General features: G+C 39.7%; 2 protein-coding genes across 2 annotated transcripts; one reads left to right on the top strand and one right to left on the bottom strand.

Moving 5' to 3' along the window:
• Window positions 1–4,621: 4,621 nt before the first annotated feature.
• PPP3R1 (protein phosphatase 3 regulatory subunit B, alpha) lies at window positions 4,622–20,572 on the top strand. Its single transcript, XM_010167456.1, has 5 exons — window positions 4,622–4,656; window positions 13,359–13,535; window positions 15,763–15,822; window positions 16,728–16,912; window positions 18,545–20,572. Exons 1-5 carry the CDS (start codon window positions 4,644–4,646, stop codon window positions 18,590–18,592), a joined length of 483 nt encoding a protein of 160 aa, XP_010165758.1. The 5' UTR covers window positions 4,622–4,643; the 3' UTR covers window positions 18,593–20,572.
• Window positions 20,573–22,066: 1,494 nt separating this feature from the next.
• Window positions 22,067–24,912, bottom strand: PNO1 (partner of NOB1 homolog; the record flags this gene model as incomplete). Its single annotated transcript, XM_010167457.1, is given in 5 exon segments — window positions 22,067–22,134; window positions 22,564–22,634; window positions 23,189–23,306; window positions 24,106–24,166; window positions 24,782–24,912. Coding segments are annotated over 5 exon segments (449 nt in total), but the record flags the coding sequence as incomplete, so codon positions are not given.
• Window positions 24,913–25,405: the final 493 nt, after the last annotated feature.

Below are 25,405 nucleotides of genomic sequence, written 5' to 3' on the forward strand. Positions count from 1 at the left end.
GAAGCATTAGTAATGATCCTTTTCTGCGGGAGGCCTTGGTGCATCAGTGTAATGGCCAACTGCAGCGCCAGGACAGTTTGCATGTTTATGGCCACTTAAAAACAGCGATGAGCTTACTGCACTTCTTTGTATGGTGCTGCAGAAATCGTAGTAAACCTTGGACAACTAGTCCTGTACTAAACAGATCTTAGGAGACCACTCTTGCTACTTGTTAAATTAATTCATTCTCTGGCTATGGAAACAAATCAAAAGCTTTGAAACAATCTGACTTTTAAACTGTTCCAGGAGATCATTTGTATTTGTAGTCTCTCACACACCACCTTTTGGGAACTAAATTTGAGATGAGTCCTAAGCTGACATGGTGGCTTGCTGGCACTCAAACACATTTTCTGCTTTTATAAAATTGAAGGCTGACACTGTTATTGAAATTTCAGCTATTTACAAAAGGATGTACATTGTGCAGAAAAGTCACATACAGTTAATCAGATCTAGAAGGTTTATTCTGCTAAGGTATGCTGAAGAACTCTTTTGCAGTCTGATGTCTTACTGTATACAAGCTGTTTTGTATAAACAATTTCAGCTAAGAATTTGGCTTCTCTTACTAATTTTGCTAATTGCAAGTTTCCTTTTTTATTTTCTCTCCACAGCTCTGGGAGGAAACCTGTCAAGATAATTGCCCTTGACTATCCTACCTTGGAGGAGCACGTACAAAACTTACCTAAGGAGAGAGTGATTAGTGTATGAAGCAACTGCCAAAGCAAGAGAAATCGAGAAGCACATTTTTATTAATAATCTACAGAAGAAATAAGACTAAAGTCCATTAATAGGTTATCCTTGATCAGTAAACAGGCAAAGCTGCTGAAAGGAGAAAAGGAAAATAATTAGAAGAGAAAAAAAATGTGAAGAATATTTTTTGGTGTTAAAGGAACAAACTACGTGTCACGTGAACTTCTGAAATACTTTAGTGACATGTTTTGACATCTCTAGTGAACTGATTTCTGCAGTAATCAGAATTTGGTCAGCCAAATTTTCTGTTCCTAGACTCTGGACTGTTCCCGATCTGTAATTGTTTCTGTCTATACGCCATGATTTTGCTGCTGTTTAACCAGGAGTTAACTCGTAGAGATCTAGCAGCATTCAACAAAATTTAAAGATAAAATACCTGTAGTATTCCAGCTGCTTGTTCTAGTTGTTTAACTCAAGAGGAGTTGACCTGCAGCAGTGTGGTGGGAGTACCCAGATGCAGCTGGGGACAGCGTGTTTTATACTGGGTGTAGGTGCCAAGCAAATGTGTTGCGGGGCGTTGATGCTGTACAAGCTGCGTTTCTTCAACAAACCATGTGTTGCTCGTTTCTAAATGTGCTCATTATGGCGTATGTGAGAGCATACTCTCACTTGATGTGAGATATGCTAAATATATATCTGCAGGAAATACTAATATTATAATGAGTTTTTCAGTTGGCAGTCTTGAGAGTTGTATCAGAACCTTGTTACTTTACACATTTGTCTAAATCAACTTCTCTTAATCAGAGATGAAATGGTGGATGCTGTTTGGAGATTATTACAGTGATTTTTGTCTTCCCAAATGAGTATATAATTTTTTTAACACTTTCTAAAATAAAAAATATATGTCAATGCAGTGTTTTTTTGCTGAGTAAGGTTTATAATTATGATGTAAAATTTACTGTTAGTACATCCAATCACAAAGTTGTATTTTCCAGCATTCTGTGGAATGCTACTTAGTCCTGGTGTTAAACTATGGTATTTCATTGCATTAAAATTGTATGGATGACAATATCTACCCATTTTTTTTTTCCTTAAAGGGCTTATTTGACCCTGTATGAAGTCTCATAGCTGTGCTTCTCTCCCTGCTTTTTTTCATAACACATTAATGTGAATGTAGCTAGACTTTCCGTCTTACCAACTACCTACCTGTTCTTAAACAGCAAGAAAATATTCACCCTGTCTAGCACTTGAGTTTCAGGGCTTATATTTTTATCTCATACAGTGTGCACACATACTGATTGTATTTGGGGACAAATAAGTGACCTTTTTGTACTGCTGTTCAGAATACAATGAAAAATGCCTGACACTGAGACCAAATAATTAATCTTAATTTCTGAGAATCAAGTCTTTGGTATAGAGGAACACCTTTGTGTTTGTCCAGGTCACAGCTGTGCAAACAGGAATCTTGGCATGAGTAACCTGAAGATTTATTTGAAGAAGAAAAATTTAAAAAAGATATTAAAATCTTTAAAAAACTTAGTAGACTTTTGCATTCTTCTGTGAAGATGAACACTCAGCACATTAAAAGCAGGTAACTATTTTTTTAAATACCTTCTTTAAATACCATGTAGAAAATACTGAATAATCATGTAATTTTTACATTGTCACTTACTAGATTTTTCCAATTTTTTGTAGATATCCAAATTCCAGTTCTGGATAGGTAAGTATTTTTAACACTTATTTTTAGCAGTAACTGTTTAACAGAAAAACGAAGCTGAAGTTTATTCACTTTTTTCTGTGCTCTCCAAGTATTTTTTAGGCTACTTCATGTAGATAATTTGATTAGGGCTTAGCATGTGCATCTAGATGCATAGTAAGACTCCTTATAGATATTACACTTAGTTCATGAACTGAAAAAAGTTATTCCCAGTTTAAATTTTTCCTTCTCAATTTTCAGAAGCATTTTATGCTTCTTTAGGCAAATTTATTTCAGTAGCTTGTGCTAGAAATTAACTTTTTCCCAACATGTGAACAAGGATGTAAGTGCCCAGAACAGTTTTCTAATGTAGTTATGATTGTATATTTGTGTGTGCACGTGCATAAATGCACTGGTTTTAATTCAACTTTCTCCTTTAATTTGCAGCCCTCCAGTCTGGTGTTTTTCTTACCTCTTCATGACCTCGTGTCTTGAGCAGCCTAGCTGGATCCCCTGGTTCCTGTTTATTCTTGTTTCAAAATTCTGCTTTCTCCCATTTTAAATGCCCTACCCTTTTGTATTCGCATACATACACTAGGCCTTTGCTACCTGTTTTGGTCTTCACTGTTTTTTTTCTAAGACTCTGATTGGGTTCCATCCAAGATTTTCCACGTGACACTGTTCTCCTGGCTTCCCTGCCACAGTGGAATAAGTTTCTCTTGTAGAATATCTCAGTTATGCTTTTGAGTTTTTAGGGATCTGATGGTCCTCGTCTACATTTCTGTTCTGCTACTTTGTCTTGCTATAAGTAGACATTGGGGGAGATGTTAAGGCATATCTTCTGCTGTTCTGCTTAGAAAGCAAATGTATTAACTTTATTAAAGAAGCAAGAAACCTTGTGGATTGTGAGGAATAAGCAAAGTATATGTGTTCTGGAAGTAAAAAAAGCAAACAACACCCCCACAACAACACATCTCCTCTCAGACATGTTTAGATTCATGAGATGTTTGTTCTGCCCCTTTCTGTCCTTATTAGGAAATGTAGTCTCATGCTTCCAGGCTCTCAATGTAGTTCTTCCTTTTTTTTTCTTCTTCTGTCAAGTGATCTCTGTATTTCTGTTCAATTTTGTATAATTTTGAGGAGTCTTTCTGTGCAAATGCTCAGCTATGGGATCTGTTATGCTCTACACCGTAAGAGAATCGCTGCTGAATAGAATGTCTCAGACTCATCTTAAATATGTTTTGTTTTCTTGTATAAAACATTCCCTTAAAAATAATTTTTTGAAAATGTTTGGATATCTCTTCAGTTATCTGGTCACTCCTTTGCTGACTGATTCCGAAAAAATATTAAGTATGTGTATATTGTGATCTTCTTTGGTTCAAAGTGAGGCATTTGGGGAAAAAATACCAGCTTTTAATTGTAGTGTCTTTTGGCGTTCATGTTGCAGTAGTTGTGGATTTCGGTATGTGCAAGTTCAAAGTGACTGTACTCTCAAAGTTTTAATTTTTCTTGCTATGACTGTGTTTTAGTGCAGCAAGGATTTAAAACCTTAGTTTAACTTTCCATTCAGCTACAAAACAGGACGATGTTGACATTTTGTACCTTACAAAAATATTTAAATGTAAAGCTGTTACGTCTGAGTGTCTGGTCATGTAAAGCACTTTTTTACATCATACTTCTGATGGGAATTGTTTCTGGGGGGGAGTGGGCAGGTGGCTCTGGGGAGAAGACATGCTGCGATTTTCTTACGCTGATTTGAGTGAGGTTTGTCGTGGTAATTCATAAGGACACGTCTGTTTCTGTGTACAAAATAAAATGGTAAAACAGATTACGTGAAGTCTTGAAATATACTATTTTATCTTGAAAAGTAGCATTTGCGCATTATGTAAATAGTGAGTTTGATTATTGGAGTTCAGAATATGGGATTGAAGTTGTCGTGTGAACTGCTGATACTTTTGTGGGAGCTCTGATCAGAGGAGACCTCTCAGTGGTTTTCTATTTCTTTGTATGTTTTGGTAACATAGACCTGTCCAAATAAGACACTGTCCATGGTTGTTGGGTTTAAAATATATATATATTTTTAAGTAACCATGTAACTTGTATTGCCAGAGATCTTTACAGTGCTGAAACTTAAAATAGTTCCTCAAAGCTAACTTGGGAATAATTACAACTTTGTTCTTTTTTTGCGTTTCAGGGAAATGAGGCAAGCTACCCTTTGGAAATGTGCTCGCACTGTAAGTTTTTTAATTCCTACACTATATTTTTAGAGAGGTTAATTTTATTTGGAGATTGATGTGTACAACCTTCATGTATGAATTTAGTGAATTTACTGCTTGAAAAATTACACAGTTTATATATTAGCCAAAAGAGTAAAACTAAAAGGTGACAGATTACCTTTGGAAAAAATACAGCTTTTGCTTTTAGATTGTAAATCCAAAATCAGTCTATCTTAAAAAAAAAAAAAAAAAAAAATTAGAAAGATTTTTTTTTTTTTTTTTCAGTTTTTCTATTAGAATATGAAACAAACTTATGGTAGGTTTGATGTCTGTACAGTGGAGTTTTACAACTGGTGGGGCTTCTCCATCAATCCCAGTGCCAGTTCCTCAGAGATGTGGTGTAAGCGAAGTGTATTGCCTGAGCTGCCTTGGCACCCTCAGAGGAAAGAGAGGTTGAGGCTCAAAAAGTGGGTTTTTTTCTGGTATATGCTTCCAGGCAGGCGTTTAAGTGAGAAGCCACTTGGTGTTATTCACTTTTGGCCACGTGAAGATAAAATTCATTGCTCCGTCTCATGGGGTTAGTCTACCCTGTAAAAATCACAAAGTATTTCATGCCTAAAGCTGACCAAAGAAAGGCTTGTCTTGTGAAGCGTCCCTGTGCTGTTAAGTGTACTTATTTTTAACTGCTTTTTTTCCTTGAGCTTTTTTCTGTAGCACCAAATCATGTGCAGACCTGTGTATGTATGTGTGGACTGCCTGATAAAATTCCTCATCTTCAGTGAATCAGATCTTGTTTTGAAACAGGATAATAAATTCTTCAACATAGAGGCTGTCTTGAAGATTGCTTTCACAATGCTAGTCGTAACTGAACTCCATCTCTCATAAGTCAAACAGTAATATAAAATAAATAATTGTGGAGGAATCTTTTTCTAAATATATATTTCAGAGAAATGCTGCTTTATCTAGTGATTTGCAAGTACTCTGTGCTTAATGCACATGTCCGCATGAATTATAATTTGAGTCATCAGTTTGTCAACACTTGAGAATCTCATCCACAGCACTGCATTGCTGTGTTGTGCTCTCTGTATTAAATATGGATGTGTGGGTGGAAGGTTCATATTTGATGAAGACTTGAGCAGTCTTTTCCTGAATCATGTATATCAGTCTTAGATTACTGCTCTGTTGGTCGGTTTTTCAGTTTTTCCTTAGGGACAAACTGGCTTCTGAAGATTTTTGTTAGTTTTGGTTTTGTTTTTTAAATTAGATATGTCTCTGCCAGAGTTGTTGCTGTCCTTAAGTTCTGATTGTAGGACAAACTGTATTCATTGGTAGCAACTGCCAACGTAAAGGTTAATTACTGAGCTGGTTTGCCTCCTTTTAGTGCAGAAAAAGAGAAGATGTCTGCGTTCTGTTCTGTGGTTAAACTGTATGTTGAGGATATCGTCGTCTAAATCTGAGCTTTTTCTTGATTAAAGCTCTTTCTGCTTTGATGGCCCCTCTCACAGTAGAGAGAAAGTGAGCTGCTCCTCTGGGCAGCGTAACTCCGTACACGAGGGAAGATGCAGTTAACGCAGATGTCCCTTCACTCGATTGTGCCAGGTCACTGGAGTGATGGTGCTGTGCTTACAGGTTCTGCAGGCCTGAGTGTCCTGAAGGAGCAGGGCTGGTTTGGGGCACAGGTGCCTGTAAGTCCACTAACTAGGGATTCACCTTGTTCTTCCAATGTTAAATGTTCCTGCTGCTTCCAAGTAGTGGTCACTGACAGGACAGAAGCTTTTCAGGGAGAGACCGGACAATGTTTTTGAAGATCATTTGATAAAGATTGTGACTGGTTAGACTTTTGGGAGACTGTCAGTTAGCAATAATGTATTAATGCTGTCTGCATAGTGGCACTGGGTCCTAACCTCTGCCTGGCACTGCAGGTACTAGTTTGGTGACTTGTTTTATAAGAAAAATTTTGTTTTCCACTTGGCAGATAGGGGAAGCAAATTCAGGATACCTATGCAGAGGATACCACCATTAAATAGTCAATAATATTCTTTTTACCGTTCCTTTTAGAACATCAGTTCTTTTGAGCAGGTGAGTTGGTGTTGTTGGATTCCTTAAAACAGTACAGATTTGTTTCTCACTGTGCTGTGTCTGAGAAATTACTGAAAATCTAGTGCTGTTTTACATGGTGAAAATCTGATGTTGGCCAAGCTGTGTCACATTATCCATAAGAAAATTTTATTGTAGCAAAAAGCTGTGAAGAAAACTGTTTTATAGTGAACAATATTTTACGGTATTGTGTAGTAGAACATAGTGTAATTAATTAACACTAATAAACAGCATTTAATAGTATGTTTTGGTTTTAGGATAAGGGGACTAGTATCTCTTTTCTAACTTAGGAAATTATAATTGACACGTCTGAAGTCCTGCAGAGGATTAGGCCAGCTGCGTGTAAGCGTATACAAGGCAAGTGGTTGAATGTGTTCTCAAGGGCATCATCTTTTTGAAATCTGATCGCCAAGACTGAAAATGGCTGTCTTGGTTGCTGCTCTGAAACTTTATATTCGTGAATCAGACCAGACTGTAGATAGAGGTGAGAACTTTTGCTGAAGGTCTGTTTTATTTTGAGATCTCTGCAATCCATTCTAATGGAGAAAAAATATTTTTTTTTAACCAGGAAACAGTTAAAAGACATTTCAGAACACGTTCTATTTACAAAAATCTTTTTTTTTCCTAGTAGTTTAGCAATATTCTTGTATCTCATATTTGAAAAAATATGTGGAAACTAGGCTCTCTGTGACCACGCTTTCTGGTCTGGTTTTTTGTTAGTTATAATTTTGAGCCAGTATTTTAAAGAGTATCTGAAAAACCAACGTTTTAAATACAGGTTTAAACTCTGAGGTTAACACTTGGATTTCAGAAGTGCCCAGCAGCTCTTTGCTGAGAGAATTACAGCTTTTGTAAAGTTTGTACACTTTGCAAACGCCTGTGTAAGTATTGTGTACTCTGCAGGAATGGATGTCAGGTACCTCTGAATACGTAAGCAGTTATCCTGTTAAAATATCTCTGAATGTAGTGGATTTCAGAGATCAGTATTTTTAAAGCATCCTTTCCTGTTGACTGTTGTATTAACAGCAAAGTAGCCCTGCCCCTTTACGTTCACTAAAAACCACTACAACGAACTTTCTGAAATTACTTTTTTCTTTGTAGAGCACATTGCACTCCAAGAGTTGGCTTCTAATGAAACTTTTTGAGTTGCCACTTGAGTAATTTTTTACAATACTCTCTGAGCATCAGTTGTGTGAGTAACAGCTTGAAACAAACAATTGTTTTCAAACATCAGGGATCATCATCTGCTGTTGTGTTGGGGGAAAGGAGTCGGGTGTTTAGTCATATTTGAGAGTATCTGGCTGAAAGACAGAACTGCTGTACTGAAATGGAGTTGCACAGAGCATTTGCATGTGTTTTCTCAGAAGCATGGAGTTCTTGCATTTTAACCTGATTCATCACATTTATAGATGTATGCAAATTAATTCAAGATACGGAGCAGGTATTGTTGGCTCTAAATGTTAATACTTGGATGGAAGAGGAATCTTTCGAAAATACTGATAGTTCTTTAACAAAAAAATCCTTAATACTGGAACTGCTTACAGAAAAACCTACCTTGTTATGTTACTTACACAGTGAATGAAGTTAAAAATGGATTATGAAATAAACATAAATAATTAATTGTGCTTTAAAACAGTGAAGAATTCGATGTTTCTACCGGGCTACCAGCAAAGCCTTGTAAAGAAAAGCATTTAACAGGTATTATTTCTAGCCAGTTAGCGTGTTTGTGAGTTCAGGCGTGGGTGCCAAGCTGATGGGATACTTTCTGATTCTGCTGCAAGCAGGGGAAGCAGAGAGCCTGGTGTCAGCTGGTGAGCAGAGCACAAAAAAGGCTAACTCCAGTTTGAGGTTAGAGGAACGCTGGCTGCAGCCAGCGCTCAAGGAAACTCAGGCCACGGTGATGAGTCACAGGCAAGCTCTGCCTCAAATGATGTAAACAAAGCTTGATCCTCCTTGTTTTGCTCAGTGATGTTATCACCCTGTTTACACCATTGTGGACTTGGACCTCCTTGGATTTCCTAGTGTTTTCATCTCTGTCTTGGTCTCCTGAGCTTGTCTTGTAAAATTCTGTCTGCTACTGCCACCATGAGTCCTTCCAGCTCAGAAACCTTCACTGTATCTGAACTATCCAGTGCCTTGCATTTCCAGGATAGCTTCAGGATGCTCCTGTGGGCACTGGTTGTCTGTGAGGAGCCCTCAGAGAAGAAAGAAGGAAGGATTTTGTTCCAGCTCTGATAAATTCATTCAGTACTCTGTTCTTCCGTGACAGCTGTGTGAAATTTTAAGAAAGTTTGTTGCTAAATACTGAGGAAAAAGGGACACATCCATCACAGATGAGGACTGTTGTATGTACACTCTTGGGGAGGAAATCTGAACAAACCCTGAGTAGGATATTATTGAAATTTGCTGTTATACATAAACTTATGCTGGTTTCATTTTTTAAAAAAACTGAAATCAAAGGAACCCCCAGAAGACCTATGTGGTTTCTTGGGTAAGTTCAGCCCAGGCAGAGAGAGTCAGAAGAAATGATGACTGTGAATTGAAGGAAGAAAGAATAGACAAAACTGTGCATATCTAAATACTGTAGTAGGTTAATATCTGATTTTATATTCCTATTATTTTATTTTTTAAAGCTGTTTCATTAAGACAAAGATGTTACTGAAATACAATTTTTTTTTAAAGTGCATAAGCTTTTTAAATTCTAGCTTGTGTAAAGGATTTTAAAGGTAGGTGAGGTGCTTCCAGTATATTTAAGAAAGAAATAAGGAAATTGTTCTGATACGAAATTCTCATACAGTCAGTTATGAAACACTGATCAGCAGATGTTGTTTTTATTGATACACGTTCATTATGAAAACAGGCTTTTCTGCTTATGAACTATTAAAGGACATTTTCCTATTTTTCTGTATTGACTTTGGTTTTTCTTTATTTCCTTCTCCAAGTACTCTCATCCATGGTATGCCTATTGCCAGAGCAGTGTTGGAGGAGATTGGTATTTGGTCAGCTTTTGGCAGACACTGATTTCTTCAGTACTGTTCTTTGACTTGTTTTTTTCCCCCAAGAGTAGAACCTCTCTCAGATCTCCAGTGCTGGCAGACCCTTTGCTGGAACGTTTAAAGGTTTGGAATGAGTCATTTGTAATCTTATTTCTAGTCGAACCTCCTGCTAAACCTCTGTACTTGGACTGTGTGTTGCAGCTGAACTGGGCTTGACTGTATGAGCTGTGAAACTGGATGTGTGTACATGCGGAAAACAATTAATTAATGTTTTCTAAGTGTGAAGATTCTTCTTGAATTTCATAATTTAGGCATTTGTTGCTTTGCTACAGTTCAGCAAAACACAAAAAACATTCTTGAGAAATACTCTTACGTGCCTCTCCAACCTCTTCCCTTCCTGTCATCTGATTCTTGTCTTTATCATCCATAATCTTGACCTCCTTGACTACAATCTTTAAAAGAAAAAAAAGAATTGGTGCTTTATCCTTTCTTAAGTGTTGCTGGTTTGTAAGTTTAAGTATCTGGCTTCTTGTTTACTTCCTGATTTGTAAAAATGTCAGTGCTGTGTTCTGATACTTTGAGTTTTCTTAAGTGTATGTTAGAAATGTTTCAAAACTTGCAATTCCATAACTCAAGTGAGCTACTGAGCTATGCTAATGCTTCTTTCATTTTTCTCCAGTGTGATTTTGTGAAATTACAGAACTATGGAGTATTTCAGGTTGCTTGGGAGGCTTTAATCTTTCGACTTGAGTCAGTGCTAGTCTTTCTGTTAATATTGGAAGTGAGGTTTCACTGATCTGATAAGAGGATGACAGTGCATTATGTAGACTATAAATAAGACTTTCAATTTGCTGTTTAGTTGTTTTAAAGTTAAGGTTTTTTTAAAGAAATAAATAATGCATGTGTGCCTTTTGTTCTTCTTTTTTTTTTCCCCAATAGGAAATAGTTCTAATAGTAACCCTCACAGAACTTATTTCAGGGTTTCCCAGCATGAGTTCTAGATGCAATTGCAATCTTCTGATTTCAAAACCAGATCAATTGTGAGGGATTTGCCTTAACAAAATAATGGCCAGGTGTTGAAAGGTGTTGTGATTTCTGAGTCCAGGTAAGGAGGCAGGAGAGTTGTGGTTGGACCAGGACATAATTTTCAACATGGCCAATAAAAGCAGAGAGAGACTGATGTCCTGGCTGGACAAGTCCTTACAGACATTACTGCAGTGTAGGGATAAATTACATCTGTTCGCACGTTGGAAGATGGCTTCACATACGTGGTGTGACAAGCCATGCCTAGTGGTTTTGTGCTTTTTCAAATGCTTATGCTGTGAGGATTTTTTTTTAGGATATGATCTCCTTCTAGGTGAGCTGCAAGTCTGGATTAGAGTAAAAATGAGATTCCCACATTAACAGCTTGCCAAGGTGCTGGCATTGGGTTGGGCTGTAGCAGGTGGTATAAGTGTCGAGGGTGGGTGGTGCCTGCCATTTCAGAGCCTGACTGACTCCATTTACAGCTCAGAGATTTTGAGGAAAATGGAAACCAAGGAGTTTCCGTGGACAGAAAGAGTTGGCAAATACCTTCAGTACAGTGCTGAGAGGAAGCATTTTATGCTGGCAGAACTCATAAGCAACTGTTTGGGCTAATTGCCAGCAGAGCTGTGCTTCGCCATTCTCTGTTAATCCTGTTGTCTGACGGTGTTACGGTTCTGCTCCACGTGTAACTCGCCATACGGTGATGCAGCTCCCTCGGTGCGATCCAGAGAGGTTCTGCATGGCTGTGCCAACAGCAGTGCGCTCGTGACGCCGCGGTGCAGTGCGTGCTGTTAAGGGCACACACCTTCAGTCGTGTTCTAGGCTTCCAGTCAACTGCTGGAAAAAGGAATGTGGCTTTATTGCAGTCGAGAGCCTAATAATTTGAAATACCGAATTGCGTACTGGAAACTGAGGAAACGAAGCCTCTGCAAGTGCTGTTTATCCTTTTTTTTATAGCCCTTGAGGCAGAATCAGATCTGCCCCTTGCTGGCACGGCAAAGGGAAGATTGTTCTGGGAGTATTGACCCTTTTTTGCCTTCTGCCTCTGGAGTTGCAAGCAGTTACCACGACTGACCAACTGCAGAGTGTCAGATAAAGTCTTGACAGAAAATCACCTTTTGCTTCTGGACTTTGAGCATGCTCTCTCCATTTCATTCTGAAGTTCTGCAGCTGGGTCTGTCTCTGGATTTGTCTGGTTGGTTTTCAGACAAGGATATAAAGAAGTTTAAGTGGAAGTTTGTTACTGCTTTGGTAGAGGCTCAGGTCTCTGAATCGGCTGCAATACCCAGACATAAAGCTCCGCGCTGACCTCACGGCTGGAAGGACTAAGGCTGGTTTTATGCTGCACTTTTACAAAAGCCTAAGAAGGTATTAACGTGGTGTAAAGTGGATCAGGTGGGGTGTGTGCGCCTGGTTAAGAAACAAGTCTTTACTGTTGGAGTAAGTGCACTAAATGGAGCTAAGTAACGTGGAGGAGACTGTTGGTGGCAGGACAGAAATTAGAATTGGGAGTTTGAGAGTGTCAGCACATGTAGGAGATGTTTGCTGTGGTTTGCTGTATGCTGGCCACTTTCTAGGACTTCCTAAGAACCTCAGTTCCTCCTTCACACCCAAACATGGTCAGCAGTTGGTGAAGTAACTGCAGTCTTGTGAATCAAGCTGCTGATAGGGAATTTTCAGGTTGTTACAGGAAAATTTGTCAAGCTTTTCAGCAGTGACAGTGTACAAGATTTTTTTTTTTTAGTGGTGTTCATGGATTCGCAGATTTAGTCTGTTCCTGGCAGAATCAGAGGTGTAGAGCAGGGTATGTCCTTTAACTGAGATTGTCCTTAAATGTTAAGAGGCAGATGAAGTGGTAGTGCTGCAGAACCCGAATCTGCTTTAATTTCTGGGATGAAAGGAAAAAAAAAGTATGCAGGTCATGGCTACAGGTGTGTCTGTCATGGCTACAGGTGTGTCGGTCATGGCTACAGGTGTGTCTATTTTCTGTCTGAGATGGAGAAAAAAAAATCTTGTATCTACCTGGGTGATGTTTTGAGTAGGTGAGTGACAACTGGTCAGCAGTGGGACTGTGTTAACCTGCTTAACTTGGCCTATATCCCAAGAGACCTCATATGTTTGGTGTGCTGAAGAAGCACTTGTTCTGCTAATAGGTTTACTGATATAATTGTCTTTCTAGCTTCTGTGTTAGTCTAGTGTAAACGTATTTTGCTGCCTCTTCACAGAGAGCTCGGTCTCTTCTTTAATTTCTTCATACCTGCTACTTGTAAGAGCTGTCTGACTAAGAACTAGCTAAGCACCCTCAATCCTGAAAAATGTTGTGTCAGCATGTGCTGTTCAGTGAGTCACAGGGCAGCTAACTGTATTATGGCTGGTGCAGGGAGGAAAAAAGGTAAGCTTTATTTAAAATAAAATGAAAAGGCTTGTGTTTGTACTCAGAACTTGACCTTATGTTTGTAATCTTCCACGAGAGTGTTTAACAGTTGTAATAAAGCAGGAGAAATTCTGGTAGGAAAGCGGTGAAATGTGCGTTGTGTTTGACTGGCAAAGGTTTACCGAAGCCCTTCTGAGAACAGGTGTGGTTTTTTCTTTTCCTTTCAGTTGATGCTGATGAGATAAAACGACTAGGAAAGAGATTCAAGAAGCTTGATTTGGACAACTCTGGTTCTTTGAGCGTGGAAGAGTTCATGTCTTTACCTGAACTGCAACAGAACCCGTTAGTACAGCGAGTAATAGATATATTTGACACAGACGGAAATGGAGAAGTGGACTTCAAAGGTAAGATGCAGTGTTGTGGGCTCGGTAATTCATTAGCATTCCTGGAGCCTTGGAATTTAAATTTTGCTTCGACTGAGAAAGAAGGGGTGAAGAAAACTTGTTAATGAAATTAAGGTGCTCATCCCTAGTGAAAGTGAGCGCCAGTAAAATGAATTTCTCTGCCGCATTTGGGCAACGCACTCTGGATTGAAATGCTTAAAAGAGCAGATTGTTCAGTGATACCTTCCCAGGTCGTACTGATTTAGGGCTGCTCGTTAGGGATCTCTCAGGCACACTCATTCCGACTCGTGGTCGTGCGGTCTGAAGCGCATTCTTAGGCTGAAGAGATATGAAAAAAGTGAGGTAGACTGTGTCAGTGGCGTGTCTGTGCAGAAACCGTACGTATCCAAATGTTCTTGTGAGTTCTCTTTGGGAGTATTTTGAAAATAGTTTTCTAAATTGTGAGTGGTCTGGGTTTTTCTGTTGCTACTTCGTCTACAGGATTCATTTTATGGCCCTAGCTAGATGATTCAAGTGAAAACCAAAAGTTTTGATTTAGCACATTCCTCCAGAATTTTACTTATTTTAAATATGATTAAAAGGACCAGCAGGTTAAAAATCTTCATTACTAGTTTATGTTAAAACAGTCACTGACCTTAGAAGTGATAATGTCTGTTTGAGGGGAATACTTCTTACCTCTTATTGCTCATGACTAGAAAAGGTTAATCAGTTTTTCTTGAGACTTTTTTTTTTATTTGGAGAAAGTTATTGAATCTCATTGATATTGACAAGCTGACACTTCAAATAAAATGGGAACATCCAAAAGCTGCCAACCTTGACAAAACTCTTTAAATTTCTGTAGGGAGAACTACAGTGTAATTGGAATGTTGAGTTTTTGAGACTTTTTTGGTATTGGCTCCCAGAGCACTAAATACTGTCTGTAACTGTCTAACATTCCCTTGTGACAAAGAGGCAGCGATGAAAGGTGGTGCTGTATTGGGTGTGACACTGAGCTCTGATTAATATGATTACCAAGAGCTGTTCGTCTTGGGTGGGAAAAGGAGGTTGTCAGAACCAATTTTCCACAGTGAAACGATGCTGCTGCTGCAGTAAGCAGCAGTGAATCCTGTTGTTGTCATCTGGCCAAGTTGGAGTCATTTAATTTATTTCTTTCTGTCTCAGAGGGAAGCTCAAGGGAGAGGTTTTAAACTGGAGGAGGGTAGGTTGAGACTGGATATAAGGAAGATGTTGTTTATTATCTGAGCGGTGAGGCGCTGGCCCAGGTTGCCCGGACAAGTTTTGGATGTGTTCAAGGCCAGGTTGGATGAGACTTTGAGTGACCCACCTAGTGGAACATGTCCCTGCCCATGGCAGGGGGTTGGACTAGGTGATCTTTGAAGGTCCCTTCCAACCCAAACCATTCTCTGATTCTAGGAAAAGGAAAGTTAATAGCTTGAGGAAACTTGTGTTCTTTTCTTTAAAGACCTAAACAGTTTTTTAGATTAATGTTTAAGCATATTAGTAAAAAACAAACAAAATCCCCCAAAAAACCCAAACAAAACCCAAGAAACCCAGACCAAACATGAAGTTATCAGTCAAGCATTCTATTGATAAATCCTAGGATTTCAGCCCACTGCTATATTGCTACCCCTCTGTATTCTTTCTGCTCCATCGTTTAGCTTGCAGTTGTGCACTGTTGTCATTTTTACCACCCAAAGCCCTCAGTCTTCCAGTTACAGGGTCCCACCCAGACACGTCACATCCCAGGGCTTTATTTTTTTGGCAGCTCCATAGTTGGCTCCAGGGATAATGACTTCATTTAAACAATGCAAAATTTTCTTTTGACCTTATTTCTTATAGAAAAATATCTTTTGTTTTAGAGCAGTTTTCATGTAGTTCTTGCTTTAAGTTGAGGCAGAGCTGGACAATTGGTATCCTCACTGGAGCAGCTTTAGTAAAGATCTCAGTGGAGTTTTATCTGAGGTTCTGGTGAAAGTCTAGTAACAAAATTGCTTAAATAGTGGTATGAACAACATTGAGCACATTATTGGATTGACATACTTCCACTAAAGAACAGTAAAGTATCACAGTATATGGACACTTAGGTGTAATGAGGTAGGCAATATTTTAAAGATTTTTAGGGTAATTTAGATTTTTTTTAATATAATTTTCTAGAATTTCCTGATGTTTATTTCCTTGGTTTATTAAAAAATACACTTTTTGTAAATATTTTTCTTGTGCTCTTTAGAATTTATAGAAGGAGTCTCCCAGTTCAGTGTCAAAGGAGATAAGGAACAGAAGTTGAGGTGTAAGTATTTTGATTTTCTTTAATAAAAATGTTTTGATCCTCAGAAATGTGCTTTCGTTAGTTAACATTGAGAAATGAGCAAATCCAGATTCCTCTAGAAAATGGGACCTCAGGAAGGGAGACTGTAAGCTTTTTGGCACACATTGGCATTTGTGTGAAGAATTTGCCAGCACTCTTTTTTGTATGCAATGTTTGAGGAGGCTGCCTTCTGAATATCTTCAGTTGCTTCTCATTTTTATAAAAAAATGAAATTTCAGGATCCTTGGGCCTCAGGACTGTGTAGCAACGTGCTTTGCTTTATGGGAGGGTAAGAATTGTATCAATTCTTTTGCTGCTACAGTAGAATGGCACTAAATTCTTGTTTGAGAACTGCAGACGTGCAGGAACACAACATGACCCAAGGTTCTGGAGTGGGGAAGGGGTAGGTTCAGTCATTCGCTGACTGCGACGTAATAGGGGTTTAGGAGAGAAACCTGCCTCACTGAAATGTGTACGAGTAAATTCGGCCTTAATGCCAGATTGTTTGCAGCAAGGTAACCAGGTGGGATTTGGATTTGTCTGTTCCCTGGAACTTTTTGTAATTTTTTTCTGCTTGCAAATGATCTGCTGCCTGGGCGCTTCCCTTGGGGTGGGGAAGATTTTCCAGTTGGGGGTTTATAGAGTTCTGTCCAGTCCTGATGGATGTTCCTAAACTGAGCGTTTCCTGTCGGATTCGGTGTTTCTGACGTCTCATGTTTTTCAGAATGAAACAGAAAAGCTCTTAGGAATCTCATTGCAAATGCAGTATTTCTCTCTGTGTGGAAGATGGTGCCATCACTTACCGCTAATGCACGTGAACGTAGATTGCTCTTTTCCAGCCACGTTTGTTACTGAAAGTTTTACGTGTACGTGTTTTACTTCTGCAGTTGCTTTTCGCATTTACGATATGGACAAAGATGGCTATATCTCAAACGGAGAGCTCTTCCAGGTGCTGAAGATGATGGTTGGGAACAATCTCAAAGACACTCAGTTACAGCAAATTGTAGATAAAACCATAATTAATGCAGATAAGGATGGTGATGGAAGAATATCCTTTGAAGAATTCTGTGCTGTAAGTAACCTCCATAGAAAAACTTTGATCATTTGGAATGTCAAAAAAGGAGGAAAAGTGGTGAACAGCATAAAAGGGCGAGATTATAAAAGCAGAGTGATTTTTCTGAGGTGGCCACAGTCGCCCTTGGACACAGCGTTGTTATAGGTGGCACTGCTGCCTTATGGCCTTGGGTAGAGCAACGTGCTGTATGGCCTGTGAGCAAGTCATGAATCCTTCAGGGTGCAGACCCTGAATCTCGCGTGCCTAAAGAAGATTGCTTCCTTCAGAGCACAGCAGCTTCTGCAGAGTCCTCTCTGTGTCATTTTGTGACATACTAAAGACAAGATCCATCCTAGTTATTTTTGTGTATAGACAATTATGCCAGCAGCACACGAAGGCAGATACTGGATTCCAGTCTGTGTGCTGGTAGGAATTAGCAGCTTTAAAGATGAGTTGTGAGTGACTGGCTTGTAGGAGGCCGTTTGTCCTTGTTTTCATTACACTTATTAAAAAAGAAACGGCACTTCAGTTGTTGTAAATGTCTCTGGATGCCTAACGGAACAGAGTGAGTGGGAAAAGAATCCAGGCGTGGTGGGGAGGGTATGTACAGTCTGCCGAGGAGTGGGAGGGGAGATGCTCCAAACCATTGGGAAGGTGTAAAACCCAAGGTGATCACAGCAGGTCTCTCTTTTAAAAAGTGTCGCTACCAGGGGTGGTGCCTGGAGGGGAGAGATGTGTTGCACCGAGGTTAATTTCAGGTTAATCTCTAAACTGGGTGTCTGCTCCAAATCAGCCTTTAGAAAGGTTTATCTTCGCAGGGTATGGAGAGAGCCCGGGGAGATTATCACCATCTGCAGAACAGGGGGATTTCACAGAGGCCAAGGGAGCGGGATTTGTGTCAGTTAGAAGGAGAGTAACCTCTCAAGCGCTGCTCTTGGAAAAGGACACTCAGTTGAAAGGCGTCATTGAAAAACATGGGGGTTTACTGAGCAGAATGATTGAGTGTAGCTCTTGAGACTCAAAAGGGGTTTTTTCACCCATGTTGTGTAGTTGTTCGAGTAGTTGACAGCAAATTTTAAATTAATTCTCTCTTAAAAAAAAAAAAAAGTGAGTGACATACTGAAACTAGATCATTAGAAAATCACAGTAACGAGTGTCTACACGTTGATTTAAATGGTGTATTCGTGAACATACACCTGGGTAGCACAGTTTGAGGCAACAGGCACTTGAGCGTTGCTTCTCCTGATCTCGGAACGTACAACTTCAGTTCAAACGTAACTTGTTCATACTCATGATCAATGCAAGTTCTAAAAAAGGGGGGAAAAAAAGTGCCCTCCCCCAAACTATTAAAGCAAAAAGATTCTATTGTCTGCCTTTTTTTTGGTAGTTTAGTTATTTTTGTGGCATCACATGTTGTCTGCAAAGAACTGGGAATGAGGTGCCTTTAAATTGTACTCATAGAATTACCTTGGTTTGTACATCATCCATTCACGTCACACCACAGTACCTGTGACAGGTAAATTCGTTGGGAGAGGGCAGGAAGCTCCCTAATTGTCATTGACCTGAATGCATCTTCTGGATAAAGCGTGTTCTTTGTATCTTGCCAACTCTCAATTCTCATCTATTCACGACCATTTATTTTTCTCCCAGGTTGTAGGAGGCCTAGATATCCACAAAAAGATGGTCGTAGACGTGTGACTCTGTAGGGCACCACCCAACACTTTTGCTTTCTTCTCCATCTCTGAAGATCTGCTCAAGACGTCCGGCAATGCTCTCTGTGTATTTAAATGGAAGTATTTTTCTCTGTGAAGCCACATTTTCCAACATGAGCCTCATGAAGCCAACTAAGTGTTATTGAACTTTTATTCTCTCAATAACTCGGTGTAGCACTTTAAAGTCTGAAGGACAGCAAAGATGGAAAGAGCATATCAGTGTGGTGGAGAAAGGGAAGGGGTTGGCTTTTTAATTTATTTTTCTTCATCTTTTATAACAAGGAAATATCTATCTATATATATATATATGTGTGTGTGTATTTATATATAGATATATATGTAGCTTTCTATATGTAGTAGCTAGGTGGGCTTTAATTTAATATACTTGATTCAGAAACAAAACTAGAGTACAAAGTGCCAAGCAGAATATTAACAGTTCAATATATGGATATACATCCTTACTTTTATTTCACACAGTTTTATATATATAGTAGAAGAATGTAAAATTTTAACTGGGTGTTAGGTCAACTCTTTTCCTTTTCCTGTGACTGTTCAGATGTTTCTATATATTGACTGGCTGACAAAGCATTGCTTCTTATTAATTCACCTTAATTACTATTTTTTTTTTTGTAACCCAGGAGACTAAGTTTATTTATACCTGTTAATATATTACCAGGGACTGTGTCTCTTTGCAAAATAACTTAGTACAGTTCTACTTAAGATGAGAATATAGTTTAATGCTACTGCCAAGAACTAGCCCTGGTGTGTGTAGTGGCTGCGGAATGCTTTGACTGCGTCCCCTGGGAGCCCTGGAGCTGAGGCAAAGCTGCTGTTCTGGCTCGTGGTAGATGCAGCTGCTCAAGGCGTCAGACGCGTGCGTGATTTTTCTCTTGCGCTTAACTTGATGAAATTAGGATCGAGGTAACTGTGCAGGATTCCCATCGACTTATTTTATACAGTACTTAGATTATGAAACGTTCTTGCCATTTAAAATTTCTCTTGTTTCAATCATGGTAGTTTCCCCTCTGCATTTAAAGAATACTACAGGTAGCATAAGTAACTGGTAATTTTATATATATATATATATATATGTATATAGGATTCGTACAGGGGGAAAATCTCGTTAACCTATGCCATAGAGGAGGAAAACTTCACACTATCTAAATTTATACCTCTTGCAGCTCTCCAGTCCTTTGCCTGGAGCACTTCTTTCTTTTCTAGATTTGTCCATATCATAATTTGTAACGGATGGTAACTTGATATATTTGTGTGATATAAAAGTAGCGAGCCATGTTTTACAACTTTATATCATCCCTTCCTGTTTCTGCAATGGTACTATTGGCTGGAAGAAAAACATTTGCTACATTTTTTTTTTTAGGACAGTACATCTTTCCTGTATAGTAGGTTTTCTATTAAAAAGAAAAAAAAAAAGGTTTTGTAATCAGCAGTGGGAAGTGCAGGTTGTCAGGTTGTCTGAACATACTTCAGTCGAGCACCTGTCTGCCATAGCTGTTCCTTCAACTGAGTGCTGCACATCATGGGCTCTGTCTGTCAGAGAGAAATCCAGGTGCTTGGTGTCCTTGCATGACATGAAGTTTTGCATGTAGATCAATTTGATGTTCCTCTTGTTTACATAATTTGCATAATTTAAAAGATAATGTTGCCAAACTTTGGTAAATGTTAATGTTCGAAACAAAAAAAAATCTCCACTACATGTAACTTTTCTTCCTCTGGATCAGTACGTGGCTTATAATCCCAGCCAGTGGTTGTATCTGTTCCAGTGTCAACTGCCATGTGCTCTGCTTCAAGGGGGAACTAGTCTTTTGTGAATTTTTTGTACATAAGTATTTGTTACAAACATTTTAGCAAACGCTTTCCGTTTCTCTTACTCGCTTGTGCATATCTTGGCTGGCATTATAGAAATTAGTGCTAATGTTATTTCCTTAGGGGGGGTGGAAGGGGAGGGGTGAGGGGAGGGGGTTTGGTTTTGTTTTGGGGTGGGTTTTTTTGGTTTTTTTTTTAGTTTGTGTGGGGAAAAATGATTTCTGTTGAATGTTTAGTTTTTCCTCTGCATGCTACATCATACATCGTGGGAACTATAAGAACCTTCATACTATATGAATACAAAATAAAATATTTGAACCTTGGCTGGACTGTTTCGGTTCTTACCCAGACCCTTCCTGTTCATCCAAAAGCAGCTCTGCACCCTTCCCTGAAGAAAAGAAAACTTGCTGTTCAGTTTTTGTCCTCTTTGATTCTTGTGATTTCCTGAAGAACTGCACAGGGTGCAGACAGTCCCCTGAACACTTCCAGGCTTCACAACCACATGGGTGTGTTTTTTCTTACAGGCTTATCTGGTTCCCTGTGCTACAGGTCCAAATTGGATAAAATACTTTGTTTACAATCCTACTAAATTCAGAATGATCATGGTAAGTGGAAGGTGGTTTAAAAACCACAACAAAACCCCTGACCTGAACGTAGGTGAGGAGTGAAGGGCAGCTCCTTTCTCCAGGCAAGGTCTGAGATGTCTGCTGGTGAAAGCATTTCTCCCTGCAGCAGCTGTGTGCTGCCCTGTCCCTCTCTCCTTGGTCGGTTCCATATGCACCTGCTTTAGGATAAAGATTAATTACTTTTGTGTGTCCTTGTCTCACTTTCCCTCTCAAGCTAATCGAGATCAATGACATAAGCAGCTGCTAGGCAGAAGATGTGCTAACCAGGTAGGTGTATCATGTCTTGTTTTTGTTCACAAACCTGAAGGGAATTATTTTGCGAGAGACGTGGTAGCATGTTTGCCTGCAGGGGCAGGAGAATGGGCCCACACTTGGCTCAGAGCAGGACTGTGGCTGGGCTGTGCCATCCTCCCCCTGCTCTGCTACACGCCTGTAGCATTCTCAGGGAGGTGCAGCACTTGGCAGTTGTTAGGGCTCTGGTACACTGGTATTTAACCCAGAGGCTCTTGCCTGTGCTAGGCTGCCCTTGCCGCTCATTTGAGAGAGAAAATAAGATCTCTGTAGGTGCATATTCTCTAGAATTAAATTCAAATACATGATTTACCTCGTCTTACCATTTCTGTGTGGCACATTGTCCCAGCAGTAGCAGACTTGTTGGGCAGCCTGCCCTTGAACTTTCCATTCCTACTGACTTCCTTTTCCCAGGAAGACACTGATCCTCACAGCAGAAAAATACTTTATGTTCAGAAAGTCAATAATGAAGCATGTTTTTGTTTAAGTAAAATCAGGTGCTGGTACTTCTGATATAGACACAACCAATTTAAAATAACTTTTAATGACTGTACAGAGATATTGTGTGTGCAAATATTGAAATTAGGCTGCACAAACAGTCCTGGTTTTCTTCTGGGCTTCCAAATCCAGCAGAAAACTGAGTGCTGCTGTAGCTCCAGGCTTCTCGTGCATAGAGAAACCACAGCTCCCAGTCCTTGGTGGTGCAGCGATGCTGTGGCTCAGAATCTTTCAGCTGCTCTGCTGGCCACTGCCCGGATATTGCCGTAAACTTTGGACGGAGGACTTCCTGCAGAAGCACGCACAAATTCAGTCGGCAAACAAGATAACCAACGTCACAGAAACGCGATGGTTCGTGCTCATGTCTGTGTTAAAGGCAGACAAATAAGCCCGTGGGTGAGGAGCAGAGTTAAGCTGCTCTCAGCAGGGGTTGCCCCCTTTGGCTTTCTAGACAGTGCATTCAAAATAGCTCCTCAGGGAAAAGCAGAAGAATCTTTCTTCTGCACCACAGAGGGTTTTGGAGCCAGAAACCAGGAAACCAGGCCCTGGGCTCCCTGCTCCCTTCTCTTTAAGGGCAACAAACAGCTCCCAGCAGGCTACCTGCTCCAAGTGCAGGTGTGGACACCCCAGGTAAGAGGTAAGACCCCCAGAAAGCAGTCTTGTCAAACTGCAGGATCTAGTTATGTGCCATGGGAGAAGATTAGATAACAGGACTCACCTAAAATTAGGTTGCAAATTGCTGTTCGTGCCATTTTAATGTTCTGAAAAGATCCTAAAATATGAATTTTCCTGTAAAAAGCAAGTCAAGGAGTATTAGGTAATGGAAAACCCTCCCTGTAATTACACAGTTAATAGAGAGCTGGAGGTTAGAGATGAAGGTGGAACTTCAGAGCAGTGTACTAGTTCCCTTTCTACACTTTGTAAATAAATTAAAAAAACATCAAACCCAGAAAATCTGCAACATGGAACCTGCACTCTTCTAAATCATTTTTAAAATAGATTTTACAATTTGCAAATTTAACAGCGTAGCAGCTTTAGGAGGAAAACGCTGCAAGGTTGGTGGGTTCAGCTTTGATTATTTATAAAGAATTCTTATGCTGGGTAGAATCACTCAACTCTAGGTGTGCTGGTAACGTTGTCATTGTTCACAAAAGGTCAAATACTGAAAGAGTTAGTGTTCATAAAAATAAGACTTAAATAATTTGTCTTATTAATGCTCTACAACAATTAAAAAAAAAAAAAAAATATATATATATATATTCAAGTTATCTTTGTTCCTGGAAGAGGATGTGGATTAATTCAGGGACTGTGCTCTGCCCAGAAGGAAGTCAGTCAATACTCACGTGTCAGCAAGAACAATTCGTGTCCTGGTGACGTTTTCTATCGTGAATTTTGTTTTTCCGCCTTTCCCTGCTATTCTCCCTACTGCTCTGGACAGATGATCTCCTTTCAAAGGCTTGACTGAAACAAGAATAACACACTTTGTTAAAACAGGGGTGGTGGGTATTTCTGTAATGCTTCCCTTGTCCAGGTTACTGGGAACACCTCGCTCTAAGGAGTATGAAAGCAGCTTTCCTGTAGGTGAAATAAATATATATGTGTCTATATTCACCTATGTGGCTAGAACTGAAAATCCCAGCCAGTGCTATGTGACCATGGGCATCAGAGAGGAATTCTTGTACAGAACTTTATTCTTTATTCACTACAGAACTTTACTACCAAGCAACAGAGATTGAGGAAAGAAACAGCCCGAGTGCAGACAATTACCCCCAGTGGAAATAAAACATATCAGCTTTAGGTGCTGCTCTCCTTGGAGCCTGCTCCCAGGAGTCCCAGTAATACACTAAATAATAAATGCTGATGCTACCTGCTTCCCACCCCTCACTGTCAGGACATGGGGAGGAACAAAGCCTGTTCCACTTGTAAAATCTAGGGGAGGTATTCCCCAAAACACACCGTCTCACCTTTAAGTTTAAAACAAGGTTTACGCTGTGATAAAAAAAAAAAAAAATCCAATCAACCTGACACAGTGGTGTGCTTTTAAGGATGAAGGTTTGCGGGGTTTTCTTGGGACACTGACAAAAATGACAACCCTTTAGAGCTGCCTGTACCTAGACAATTATTCTGTGTGTTGGCACACAGGTTCCTCTGAGCCCTGGGGATAAGTGACACAAATGGAGCAGGGGGTGGGGAAAAAACAAAAGATGTATTTGCAGAGGGTACAAACAGCTACTTCAAAACTGCAGCAGAAACTACTTACCATCTGTGACTTCAAATGATTCTAGAAAAAGATCATCTAATCTGATGAGAGCAAGAGCATCCTAAAATATTAAGAGAGTTGTTATCAGTGTGTGTTCCAGCACCACACCAGAGCTGCGAGCTTTTCTGCTGATACACAGAAAGAGACGACAGCAGCAGCATTTCCGCACGCGACATCATAAACAATAGTCAGCTCTGGTCAGATCAGCTGGTTTGTTTTTTTTTCCAGTGGCACCCAGACACCCCCACGTGCACACTCATGAAGTCAGTACAGGTCTGTGGCATCGAGCAGCCTGTGTGATACTGCAACCAGGGAGTTTCTTTTCTCCAGGGATGAGTTTTGAACAGACTGATAGCTTTTGACAGGGACTAAAGCAAAGTGAACAGTCTCTACATGTGCAGAGCACCAAAGAGAATGTAATTTCCTGCTTACCTCTCACATACCATTAAATATTTCCTCCATTTCATAATTCTCTTTATGTGCTGTTTGAAGATTACCTTTTTATTCTGCATTAGCTTAAGAAATCAGACCTCCACTCCACAATTTCAAACAGATTTATTTCTAGACAACCACCTGAAGGAATTTTATTTCTTTCTTACTATAATTTGCAGAGAGGCCAAAGACTTCACGCAAGCAAATTCAAGCAATCTCATAAGCAAGCTGTTGGGACACTCACCTCTACTTGAAACCCAAGTATAAATGCTTTCACAAAATCAGCTGCTTTCGTTAGAGCACTGAGATCCTTTGTCTCTTGACAAGTCTGCAAGAGGAGAGGTTATGTTTGCAAATTAAGATCATACAAGTAGGCTCAGGACTTGAAAAACCGAAGAGATGAAGGCTAACTGTTAAAAAGCAACGTCCAGGTAACGCTCCTATACTGTGTTTTACTGAAAGACAAGTGACAGACTTTGTGGGTTTTTATAATGTTGACCCTGAAGCACAAGAACACACCAAGCCTGTGTTTGGAGGGGAGGGAAGAGAGAAACTGCTGCAAATCCCCCCCACCACTGACTGAGGAGAACCCTTTTTATGGGAAAAACCAAACACAAACTAAGCTGCAACACAGAACAGCAGGATAAAAGAGAAGGATGATGGCAGGAGACGGCTTGAGGAGGGAAAGTTATTCTAATGACAATATCCTAAAGATGCTTTAGCAGGTGAACAGAAACATCAACGGGTTCAATAAAACCTGTGGGATGAAAAGCAAGAAGTCTGGAACAGGAAGAAATCGACCTGACACATCAGCAGGTGTTGGAGTGTGTAAGTTCTATATTTTTTTCCCTCCTCCCACAGGATTTCC

The sequence above is a fragment of the Antrostomus carolinensis genome, unplaced genomic scaffold (assembly GCF_000700745.2).
Source record: "Antrostomus carolinensis isolate BGI_N321 unplaced genomic scaffold, ASM70074v2 scaffold855, whole genome shotgun sequence".
Lineage (NCBI taxonomy): Eukaryota > Metazoa > Chordata > Aves > Caprimulgiformes > Caprimulgidae > Antrostomus > Antrostomus carolinensis.

Bases quoted from the DNA above. Each gene is read 5' to 3' on its own strand.
- PPP3R1 (XM_010167456.1), top strand. The intron at 15,823-16,727 runs GTAAGTATTTTG...TTACTTCTGCAG, and splicing joins TAAGGAACAGAAGTTGAGGT to TTGCTTTTCGCATTTACGAT. The intron at 16,913-18,544 runs GTAAGTAACCTC...TTTTTCTCCCAG, and splicing joins CCTTTGAAGAATTCTGTGCT to GTTGTAGGAGGCCTAGATAT.